The sequence below is a fragment of the Porites lutea genome, chromosome 14, assembly GCF_958299795.1.
Source record: "Porites lutea chromosome 14, jaPorLute2.1, whole genome shotgun sequence".
In the NCBI taxonomy this organism is placed as follows: Eukaryota; Metazoa; Cnidaria; class Anthozoa; order Scleractinia; family Poritidae; genus Porites; species Porites lutea.
Window position 1 is genome coordinate 2,815,631 of NC_133214.1, and position 12,138 is coordinate 2,827,768.

Below are 12,138 nucleotides of genomic sequence, written 5' to 3' on the forward strand. Positions count from 1 at the left end.
TATCTTCTGATAAGGGACAAAGGATGGTGTTTACAAGCTGTCAGAACAGCTGGACACACTTTAGGGAAAGTTCATTTAATATGACAAGGGGGGGGGGGGGATGAAGATATTGAAACTCGAAGCTTGAAATTTTAGCAGCCCCCCTCGCTAGCGGTTCAATTTTTTAGGAGCCCCCTCCTTGGTAGTCGAAAAAATTTCAGAGCCCCCCCCCCCCCCAACCCTCCTCCTTCAATTCCTTTGCTCCCCTAAAAAAAGATCGCTAGACTGTATTAAATATATTTACCGTTATTGTCTTCAATGGTTTATACTATGACAAACTTGAGATACAGTTGTGATACAATTTTCTAAAGCATTTTTAGGATGAACAAGAGTGTAATAATTACTGAGACTACATTTGTTATATCTGTAAACTACGTGATATAGCTGAGTTGCACAGGTCATTAAATTGTTGAGTTGAAAACTATCCGATCTGTATGATGATGTCATGTGTTGGTTTTAAGTATACAAATTTTCGGAGCCCCCCCTCCTAGCGCAACAATTTTTTCAGAGCCCCCCCTTCGGGTGTCTAAAAATTTTCGGAGCCCCCCCTCAATATCTTCATCCCCCCCCCTTGTCATATTAAATGAACTTTCCCTTAGATTTTACTAGCAAACCTTTGCTGGTCAGTTAAGTCCTTTGCTAAAAGATGTTTGCACCGACCTCTTTGGTGTTGGGATCAATCAAAAATAGAAGTTGGACGCACGGTTATCGCAGGAAGCATCATAAGTGTAGTTTCAGTCTCTCACAACTAAAGGTTTAACTGAGGTTAAGAAACACCTCTTCAAGCTTATTCAGAAACACAGAAACAAGTTCAAAAGATAGAAATAGGTAGATGTATTCAGCTGTGGAATAGGAAAACAAACGAGCGTTTCCTGTTAACGAAGTTCGTTTACTTAAACCTGGAGTTGGTTCTCCCTTTCGCTTCCAAACTTGAATCATAATCAGATTTCCTGTCTTATTAGAATCTAACCTAAGGCCACGCGTCCTAACACCTTTCGAGTTCTTTGTCCCCGTTGAACTAGTTTTAGCCAAATTTCACTTACTTTTCTGTCCTCAAACTACAATTTCTTTCGACACAATCTTAGGAAAATTTAGTTTCTTTCAAACTATCTTTGTGGTTCCCTGTAAAGGAATTTGGGTATGGAGATATTTCTAGTTTTGCAAATTTCTTCCACGCGTAGCGAGAATCAACTCAATTTCACTTCCTTTTGTTCTCTAAACTCCTACACTTACTAACACCTAAAAAATCAATTAACTTAATAGTTCAATATAAATAGAACCTCTTGTGAGTAACTTCACAGTTACGCCTTGAGATCTGAGATAGCTAAGAGGAGTTTGTAACTTCAACGGAAAGATTAAAACCATCGTCAACTGCTAAACTCTGGTTGTGTCACCTCTCTTCACGTAATCCTAAAGTCTGTAGAAGTCCCCCTCTACATTTGAATTGGAGTTAGCAGGTCCAAAGGGAAAACAGAAATTGATAGCTCAATTTGCAGGGGCGGATCCAGGATTTTTTTTAGGAGGGGGCGCACTCGTCTCTTGCTCTACTTCAACACCAATAAACCACATACTATTTTTTTTTTTTGCAGAATACCAGTTGTATTAGAAAACCGCAGGTCATCTCAGGGGGGGGGGGGGGGTGCGCACCCCCTGCACCCTCCCCCTAGATCCGCCCCTGATTTGGTGGGATATTATTTGTTCTAGACGGATGGCTTCGGTTTTATATCGTGTTGTAAACGAGTTGGAGTGTTTTAACATTAAAACAAACAAACAAACAAACAAACTGAGCGTGCGCAGTAATTCACTCCCCTCTTTTTTATTTGTTTTGACTGGAAACATCGCAGGAAAAATTCTGCCAGGGATAGACACTCATTAATTTGAACTTACTTCGTGTGCTATTAAAACTTATAACGAAAGGCAAGCGCTGGTAAAGAGAACTAAGCAGTACTGTAGGCTACCGCAATGAGAGCCGTGTTTCAATTGTTTCAAACTAGTAGAAAGAATCAAAGTACTGCCGCTGTAGAAAGAATGAATTATTTATCATCCTGCTCTGTAAGTGAATCTGTCGGAAAGTCGAAACAAATACACAAAGCTGGCGTCAAGTGAGGAAAACAGCGTGGTATGGGAAAAAGTACTCTGCACTGACTTTGGTTACGTATCGAAATATCTTGTGAGTAATATTTTAGCTTTTGAATTAACGCAGCCAAAAAGGCATTCAATCCTCTGCCGTATATACACAAGTTGAGATTCAAATATAAACAGGCTAGGTGTTGCATACCTCCAATCTGTATATATATAGAACTGAGTTTTATGTCCAAGTGAAAAATTGTGTTAACCTCTATGCATCTCTATACTCTGTAGCGGTTTTCATGATATTAAAATCTTTAGAGTGCGTTAGTTTTAGTCGTTAATTAAGCTTCACCCTGCAGTGCTGGCACTAAGAAGAAAAGAGCTTTTAAGCAAAACAAAGGATCATTTCAAGGCCATTTATCTACAACTTTATCATACAAAGAAACGAATATGAAAAGGCTATACAAAATGAAACTCCTGATTGTCTCCCCAAAAAAGCAAGCTCAAACTGAAAATCTTTTGTATGATGTATGTTTTCAGTTTACCGGTTCGGCTGACGTGTGATGACAACAAAAACTTAACTGTGTCTCCATCATCTTTTTACCCTAGCTTATGTCCTGAAGGGCCACTCTTTCAGACACCTTTCAACATAACATTTCCTTAGCTGTCGTAACAACAGCCCTTCGAAGTTCTCCAATACGCCAACAGTACAAAAATGGATTTATTGACGAATTCATTAGCACTAAAGTGGTAACAAAGTTCCATTCGTTTTTCCACAACTTGTACGATTGGTGCGTTGCATGAAGTGTTAATAAAATATACAGTGGCATATAACATATAACCATGCAGGTGTAGATTAAAAAATGGTTTATTGCGCTCTTTTTTAAGTCCATCATTCTTGACATGTTATTTTTATAACTAGACTCCACTGCCCGTTGTTGGGCCCGAATTTGACGGTGATGTCGACGAACAATTTGATAAATTTTAACGTAACAAAATGTCGAAATTATGAGGCAAGTTCCAATATTAACTGCCAGGATAAGGTGATATATAAGTTGGCTCCAAAAATAAAACAGCGAGGAAAGGTAATTAAAGAGCCATATAACTACAGTGGTAAAGATGACGCGAGAGTTAGTCACCAAAATGCTGTATCTCAGGTGGTAATGAAGGGCGAAATACCTATCCACACTAGACGCTGTTATTACCAGTAAAGAAACGCCGCAAACTGGATAAGCCGCTGTATCCCACACAACAGATGATAACTGGTTTTCCGTAAGTTCTTTTGCAACGTAAAACGGTTGCACAAATATGCCGACGACGAGGTCCGATACAGCTAGACCCGCTAGTATAAGCATGGACGGCGAATGAATGGAGGGAGTTCTTTTCAGAGTGATTAATATCAAAGCGTTGCCAATGATTGCTACAGGCACCATAAGAGTGTTGAGAACGCAGTTTATGATGATAATTGGTTCAGGACGAGAAAAGTTTTCCATTATAGCACTAAAGTCTGGCTTTAACAAAAATAGCCGTTGCTTTCAGTGTTCTCCTCACGCTTCACCCTTAAACCAAAGTTCTTTAGCCAACAAATGTTAAAGCAATAAAAGTCGGGGATTTCTGTACGGAGTGCATATCATCTATTACGTAACGGTTTATGTTTTCACACGGTACAGAAAACACGCACCACACATCACGATAAAACACAAAAAGTGTTTTTCCTTAATTTTCGTGACTATTTGTGACAACGTGCTAAATGTTTTTAGCGTTCGAAGTTTCCTCTTTTCACGCTGTGACTAATTACGTTAAACACTTACAGAGAATTTGAAAGCTTTCTGTGCGCTAAATTGCAAACGTGAAATTCAAGAATAGCTCACTCGTCCATCCTTTCAGTGACCTGGCCTTTCAATGCAGCCAGAATCAGTAGAACCTTGTAAATATATACGTTCATTCGGCGGCGAAACAAGGGGTCAAATAATGAACAAGCCGATATGGAGACGTGGGCGTCCTCTTGATATCTAGATAATAAAATGAACCTGTCCTTTTAGAGGGCGAAGAATATCCGCTATTTCAGACTAATCAACGATACAAAAGTGATTGCTTGATTGAAAGGGTTCAAATGAAAAGAATTGAGGGAATCGTGCAACCGTAAAATTCAAGTTAGAATGGCTCACTCGTCCATCCTTTCAATTACCTGGTCTTTCAATGCATCCAAAATCGAAGGAACCTTGCAAACATATACGTTCATTCGGCGGCGAAATAAGGGGTCAAATGAAGAATGAGCCGATATAGCGACGTGAGCGTCCTCTTGATATATAGATAATAAAATTAAGCTGTCCATTTAGAGGGCGAAGAATATCCGCTATTTAAGACTGATCAGGGATATAAAAGTGATTGATTGAAAGGTACATGGTTCAAATGAAAAAATTGAGGGAATCGCGCCTTTGCCTCTAAATTAAAATATGTTAATACACAGCGATAATCCTAAGAGGTTATATTTATATGCCAAGATGTGTTAGATAATTTTCAATCAACCTGAATTTATTGAGATTGTGTTTCATTCAAATCCTAACCAGCTGCAACGCAACACTACTTTAGCTGAGTTCATCCTGTTATAATTATGTTAAGTTTGAATAAATGCATCTTTGTTGTGAATAAGTAAAAATGTTAAGTTAAAATTACACTTGTCTTGGTCTTAGAAGGTAATTCTTAGCTTTTATTTACAACTATTTTTTTGGCCTTTTTATTCAAAAGGATTTGTAGGCGAGTTTTATTCAGCAGTACTGGTCAATATAAGATCAGCACAATACTGCATATATCAAGAAGAGAGAATTAATGGATCTCTACTTCTCTCTCTTTTCTAAATTTTGTCTTGTCTTATTTTCTTGGCAAGTAGTTCTAAAATGCATGGGGCAAGAGAGACAAAGTTGTTATTTTATTTTTGACTCAGATGTTTTGAATATTAGATCGATTTTCGTTTTGTGAAACATTTGAAGAGACCCTGCTTTAAGCATTGCCCGAAAAAAGGTCCCCGAGGAAAATGGTTATTATATTTTATAAAAACGAGTAAGCTCGAGTAAGAGTTTGTTTTCTAACATTCAAAACACGAGGCATAGCTGAATGAATTTAAGCTCGAGAAAACAAGAACTGTGCCGTGACGTCATGACTTCATGTTCCTCTCATCCTCTCCTCGAGGCCGGTCTTCTCAAAAACGAACAAATGGCGGACCTCTTCGGTGACGATGAACACAGTGATAAAAGACATTTAAACGAGGAAAACGAGGCCTTTCGCAAGAAATGATTCCCACTAGATCTCTTTGGCATACTTTTGTTACACCAAAAAAGCAATTTCCTCATGTCGTTGACCAAATTTAGAAAACATTTGCGAAATCCAGTATCCATGTTTCATCGATAGTATGGGCTATTGCCAGAAAAAGTCACGGCAACCGAGGAGTCCTGGGACGAGGTTGCATTTAAGTATAGCTGGAGAAATTAAAGTGGCGGAAAATTTCACACATTTTGGGAATAAGAAAGAGCCGTAGTTTTGCTTAAAACATGTCAAGAACAGCAAAAATACAGGACAACGGATGACAACTGCTATTTGAAGAATATTGCCAGACTAAACATCATTTTATATTCTGAAATTGCCGAAGAACAGACAAATGGAGATGGAAACTTAACAAAGATCGAGATAAGTATAGCTTAAAGTAGGAATTATTTTGAATGAATAATTAATGTTGTTTAAATAGCATGCAGGTGTCTCACAGAGTAGTTATATGACGCCAAGAGGCATACATTTATTTTAACGGTCCATAACGAGCAGTATTTTAGCTTTGAGTGGAACTTACGTAATTCTTCTTTTCTCACAACTTTGAAATAATGATAATTCATCATCCTATCTGTTAAAGGGGCTGTGTCACGACAGTCCAGTTCATTTTGTAATTTCCCAATCTGGCTGAATTTCGTGACACAGCTCATAAAAGGAACAAATTATATAACCTTCCTAAAATTGAAAAATGGATATGGAACTACATGTCACATGTAAGAGAAAAAGCATTTTGCCCTAGGTGTGAAGTAAGTGTTAATGTTGGCTTATGGAGGGATAGCCCCTTTGGAAATGAGTGTCTCGGAAACGAGTAAGAAATTGAAGGTTCTTTGAAGGACATGACGTAACCACAGGAAACTTCCGGGCTGATAAATAGCTTTTTAAAACGGTTGTGTTCTCAGGGATTACACTAGCAACCGACCTATAAACTAGCACCTTCAATAGGCCATTTGCACGATGGCGTCATTTTTAACTACGACTAGAATCCTTTTCGTTTTTCCTATCATATTAAATTTTGTAATCCCAGTGAGGTTTAAATAACAAAAGCCCTAATAAGCACAAGAAAGCAAAACCTTGAAGGATTCTGGACATAGTAGTAAAATGAAGTCATCGTGCAAATGGCCTATTCTACCATGTTTTGATTCATCTCAGCTAACTTTGAAAGGCCAACTGTGAAGGGTTAAGTGGCAAAAAATAAATCGTTGCTCACTCGGTCAACGGTATCTGTAAACAAAGATTCGCCTATATTAGGTATACACAACCTTAAATTTCGGTTTACTTTGCATTTTACTTCAGAACGAGTGTCAGCCGGACTCACACAAATAGAATAGTTGGTGGGTGGGTTTTTAACGAATGGACCCCACTTCCTTCTAAGACATAGTTAAACGTCCTTTAAAGAAGCCAAAAAAAATTTGAATTTCATTTGCTGGTTTTGTAAAAGTCGTTTCACCGCTTAGAATAAATATTTGCTTTCAAAAGTAAGATAAAAGGGGTGCCACAGAGCCACAGTTATCTTGATAGCAAAGTGCTGTGCGGATGTTTTCACATTGAGCTTTTGCCATCGAATGAATACGGCCTTTTTGACGATGACGTTATGTGCCCTATGACCATTTACCTCGTTTGCGTGTCTGATTATATCAGTTATCTTGATAGCCCATCGGTTATGGCAGGTATTAATTTTCCTCTTTTGAATAGGAATCGAAGTTAGTAGTTCAAATCAGGCTTTGCTTCCAACAGCCACAAACAACTTTTACTTGAATTCTAAACGATCGTGGTATTAACAAAGGTAGAAGGCCTATTCATTTGATTTAGCCTTGTGACAAAGTTTTCAAATCTCCTACGGCGTGCAATTATAAAGATGAGAGCTTTTCTGTAAAGGCGTATTTGATTTCCGGAGCGGTTCAGATGTTTAATTTCAATTAGTTTCGGTTCACATTCGCACACGAAGAATCTCTGTATCACAGATCTCTATTGCAAGAATCAGGCGTGCAAGTTATCTCGGAGAGTCTTGACCAGTATTTTACAGAACTTTGCGTTGTTTGCAGTATTCAACTCAAAATGGTTACGCCAATAATTGTCACCGTAAATTGTATGATCAATGTCCCACTGATGCTGCTATCTATTGCTGGTAACGTTATTGTGCTGGCCACAGTTTTCAAGACACCTTCTCTTCACTCACCTTCATATCTCTTACTAAGCGGCCTCGCCGTTTCAGACTTGGGTGTTGGATTGCTAGTGCAGCCATTTTATATTGCAGAGAAGCTCTCGTCAACGGAATTTCTCCGCAATCTTATGACAACCATGGGATTCGCGTTCTGTGGAGTTTCATTCGGCACCATGGCACTGATAAGCGTAGATCGGTACTTGGCTCTTCTTTATCATTTGGAGTACAGGTCTAGAGTGACAACATATCGTGTTGTAATCACAATGTCTTTTGTTTGGTTCCTTCACTTTATTTTGCTGAACAGATTTTGGGTACCACCTAAATATATTTACATCGGCTTTGCTCTTCTACTCATATATATCACAGTGGCTACCGTGTCTTACCTTCAGATTTATCGAATAGTGCGACGGCATCAGTTGCAGATTCAGAATCAAAATCAGGCCGTGCTAAGTCAGTCCAATTCCCTGTCTCAAAAGCGTTCTGCTACGAATACTCTGGTGTTTTACGTCAGTGCGGTCATTTGTTACTTTCCTTGGTGTGTTTATCGTATTGCCCATGGAGATATCTTCGTTGCAAATATAAACACAGCGTGGATCTTTACAACCAGCCTGGTTTTTGCAAATTCGGCCATTAATCCGTTTTTATACGGTTGGCGTCTTCGTGAACTTCGGAATGAAGTTAAAAAGACTATGAAGAAAACTTTGCGTATAAGTCAAACTGAGCAAACGTAGACTTCTTGTTCTTTCATTCCATTTTATAAAGAAAGTATTAAGTTACCGTTATTTTTCAATTCTGTTTTAAATCATCGTAAGTGAAACTTGTGATGTGATTTTGTCAAATCGACAAAATATTACATGCTATTTTATGCCATTAAATTTGCTTCAGCCTGATATTCACCGAGGCATTTTACTGACAGAGGCTTACTGTAACGTTGTACACTATTTGTAATTGATGTGGTTAGGAAGGATTTGAATTCTCGTAAGGTTTATAGGTTCGTAATATGAATAAAATATATCATTAATTGCTATCTAAATGCATAAAAGTAAATGTGAATTAATTTTAATTTCCGGTAGCGAAGTTTCCTGTGGAAGAATAAGCGTTCCACCGAAGAATAACCTGGAAAGTAAAAATTAAGTTTTGCGTTATAAACTTATGTTTTGTAAGCTAAACGTTTATGCCTGGGGGTATTAAGCAATTTTGACGCCTTCAGTTCCAAAGTGACCAACATCATTTTTCCCCTAACAGTATAAATACATAATAATAAAACAAAAGGTTACGCGAATTAACTTGAAAATGATCACCGAAGGGAAAATACCTGCCTATTTTTAATAACTTCTCTTAACTCCAAATAATTCTTGAAGGCAAGTCTGAAGAATTTGCATGAGGAAATAAAACGTAGCCAGCAAACAAAAGACTTAAGAAAGAGTTCAACTCCCACAGGGTTTGTTTAAAACACCCAACACGGCAGCCGTTTCATTGTTTTGAAAAACCAATATGGCCGCCGTGACGTCATGTGAAAACGTTCTATTAAGGCTAAGACGCAGGGTTAAATTGGGTGCCTGCTCAGGAGTTTAATCGGACTGATCTTACTTTAAGTAAATGCTTATCTGGCGAAACACCTGACAAACAGTCCGGGTTGGAGCTAGTGTTAACCCGAATTCACGTGTAGGGGCAACAGTTGTGAATTACAACTAAAGATGTAGAAAAAGCCTTAGAATTTCAATAAAATTTGCCTTCGAAAAGGAACGTTAAGTACTGTTTAAAAAGAGAATAGGAGTGAATTATCAGGTTTAAAAACCCTAGGCTTCGCCTTAAGTTTTTAAACCCGATAATACACCGACTGCGAGTTTTTTTGAACGGCTTCAAAATCTCTGATATAAATCAACTCATTCTTGTACTAATATAGGTTTGGGGTTATTTTGGACAAAAAAATAAATGGACGCAAAGTACAGTCGTATCTTTACCAGATATAAAGACACTCGTTAAACATATGCTTGCTTTGCTTTACCCCGGAGACACGACGGTTTCCTTGTAAATGTTAATTATTTAGAATTGGAACAATTAATCCAGAAATCTCTAACTTAACTGTCACTTTTATATTTGCATTAGACTACGAGTAGTCCCCTATTTTTCCTCAGGGATAGTAGAGCGAGCGAAACGCGATCGCGCGTGAAAATCACCCCACGCGAGAAAAAGCGACACGCGGCGGCGAGAGAGAAAAACACGCGCTCTCGCGTTTCGCACGCTCTACTATATTTGCATAAACCTCAATTATCAGATGAAAAGAACACAATGGACAGGGCGCCCAATTCAATAACCAGTGACATGCTTTATAGTATTTGTAACTACAATTATAACATCACTGAATAATTATGAGAAATGGATAATTTTTTTGAAAACTACTTTGAGAGTAATCTTTCGTCGCTTCACTTGCATCAGATAAAAGCATTTCTCAGAGATACTAGCCTATTTTTGGCTGCTCTGTAATTCGAGATAAAAAAAAGTTTTATGTATGTATGTATGTATGTATGTGTATGTATGTATGTATGTTACAGATGGCAAATCGCTTACCCCCAAAAAACCATACAAATGGCAAATTAAAGACGCAATGATCTATGTTCTAACGCTTATCCATTTAACACGGCATCATGAATTTCACTAGAGCGGGCGATTGGAACAGCTCGGATCAAACACACGCGACGATTGTCTTAGTAAACTGTGCGCTTAATGCGCCACTAATACTCCTTTCCACTGCTGGCAATGTGTTAGTGCTGGTGGCTTTATCGAAAACGTCTTACGTTCACTCAACTTCGATAATCATGCTGGCAAGCCTTGCATTTTCGGATCTTCTCGTTGGTCTTCTAGCTCAACCACTTTTTATTGCGGACGAACTTAAAAGCTTAACAACGCAAGACCCTATACTTTACCGTCTGTCAGCAATGATTGGGTTTTTCGTCGGTGGAGTGTCTCTTGGAACAATAACAGCCATTAGTGTGTACGCTTCATGTCTCTTCACTACCACATGCGATACGCCATCGTAGTGACCAACACTCGAGTCAAATACACCGTAGGAGCAATCTGGTTGGTCATTTTCCTGTCTTTAATATTTTATCATTGGAACAAGTACATTTTTCACCTTCTTGGAGGTGTCTTTTCCGCTGTATGTATTATAATTAGCACAATATCTTACGTAAAAATTTATCAAATTGTTCGTTATCATCAGTCTCAAATTCACATTCAGCATCACACTGTAGGAAACACAAAATTTGAAAGCAAAATGCGCCTCGCGCGATTGAAGCAAAGTGCAATGAACACGTTTATATTTTACATTTGTATGATCTTCTGTTATTTTCCACATTTTGTTTTACTGATAATATTTGGAACACTGCACATAGAATGGACACCAGAATGGACCTTTTCTACTACGGCTGTTTTTATGAACTCATCCATCAACCCGATCTTGTATTGCTGGCGGCTTTGTGGGCTTAGAAAAGAAATTCTAGCAATTATAAAGGCGATAAAGCTATTACCATCTATTTAACCCAATGCAAGCTACTGAAACAAATATAAAACTTGCATATCCATCTTCGTAATTTCGATTCATTGGAAGTGGGCGTATAAACTGTTGAATTAAGCATATGGTATTGTTGTATAAATATTTGACTAACGGTTTTTTAAAATAGAAACCTTTTAGAGGAACGGGTATATAAGACTCCAAGGGCATAAGGAATTCTGTTAACAATTCTGTTAACAATAATATAATGGAGCGGCTTTACTTAGAAACTGGAGCGCTCACTCTAAAATACAAGCAACGCGAGCTCAGAATTTTAAAATAGAAAATCGAGAACTCGAACCGCTCTCTTAAAAGTTTATTCATTGCTCTTCTTTTGCTCTTCTTTTTCATTCTTCAGTTAACTGCCTTTAACTGTCTTTAATAGTATCTTATGTTAAGGTTTGTGATGTTAGAGAGTGAAATACAGTTTATGCACACCAACATGTGCAGAACATGCAGAATAATGAATAAATATAATTAAGATGTCAAACACGACCACTTTATAAGTGCGCAGCTATTAACAAGCACCAATGGTGAAAATCCAAGAACTTCATTCCTTATATTAGGAATTAGAAACACAGGATAAGTATAAAGCCAAAATCCAAAAACAGAAATCCCAGATGGAGAATAATGATCACAACTGAATACGTGAAGGATAGAACGGATAGGATTTCAGGCAAAATTGAATGCGTCGAAATAGGAAGGCGAAGTAATTATAACACCTGCTTGCTTTCACGCAATCATTGTAAACGGGTCATTTGTCTCCGTCATTAAATTTGTTGAATTTTACATGATGTACTTCTGCATAGTGCTTTGAAAAAGTTTGTTATCTAGTATTATTGTCAAAAAGGTCCTCTTCAGGTCTTGCATCAAATTCAGAGAAGGTAATGATAACAGAAACGGAATTTATTCATCTCCTACGGAGGTGATTTCCGACGCCATTTTGTTTGTTTACCTTTGCGTGGTGCCCTCGCAAAAAATGCAGGCGCTTGTC

General features: G+C 38.0%; 3 protein-coding genes across 3 annotated transcripts; 2 read left to right on the plus strand and 1 right to left on the minus strand.

Annotated features, from left to right (window-relative positions):
* Window positions 1-2,753: 2,753 nt before the first annotated feature.
* LOC140925007 (melanocortin receptor 4-like) lies at window positions 2,754-3,613 on the minus strand. The gene has a single exon (XM_073374970.1). The coding sequence runs from the start codon at window positions 3,600-3,602 to the stop codon at window positions 2,754-2,756; it is 849 nt and encodes a 282-aa protein (XP_073231071.1). The 5' UTR covers window positions 3,603-3,613.
* A 3,872-nt stretch (window positions 3,614-7,485) lies between these two features.
* Window positions 7,486-8,322, plus strand: LOC140925008 (histamine H2 receptor-like). Its single transcript, XM_073374971.1, has one exon. It carries the CDS (start codon window positions 7,486-7,488, stop codon window positions 8,320-8,322), a length of 837 nt encoding a protein of 278 aa, XP_073231072.1.
* Window positions 8,323-10,194: 1,872 nt separating this feature from the next.
* LOC140924949 (uncharacterized) lies at window positions 10,195-11,527 on the plus strand. Its single transcript, XM_073374924.1, has one exon. It carries the CDS (start codon window positions 10,596-10,598, stop codon window positions 11,130-11,132), a length of 537 nt encoding a protein of 178 aa, XP_073231025.1. The 5' UTR covers window positions 10,195-10,595; the 3' UTR covers window positions 11,133-11,527.
* Window positions 11,528-12,138: the final 611 nt, after the last annotated feature.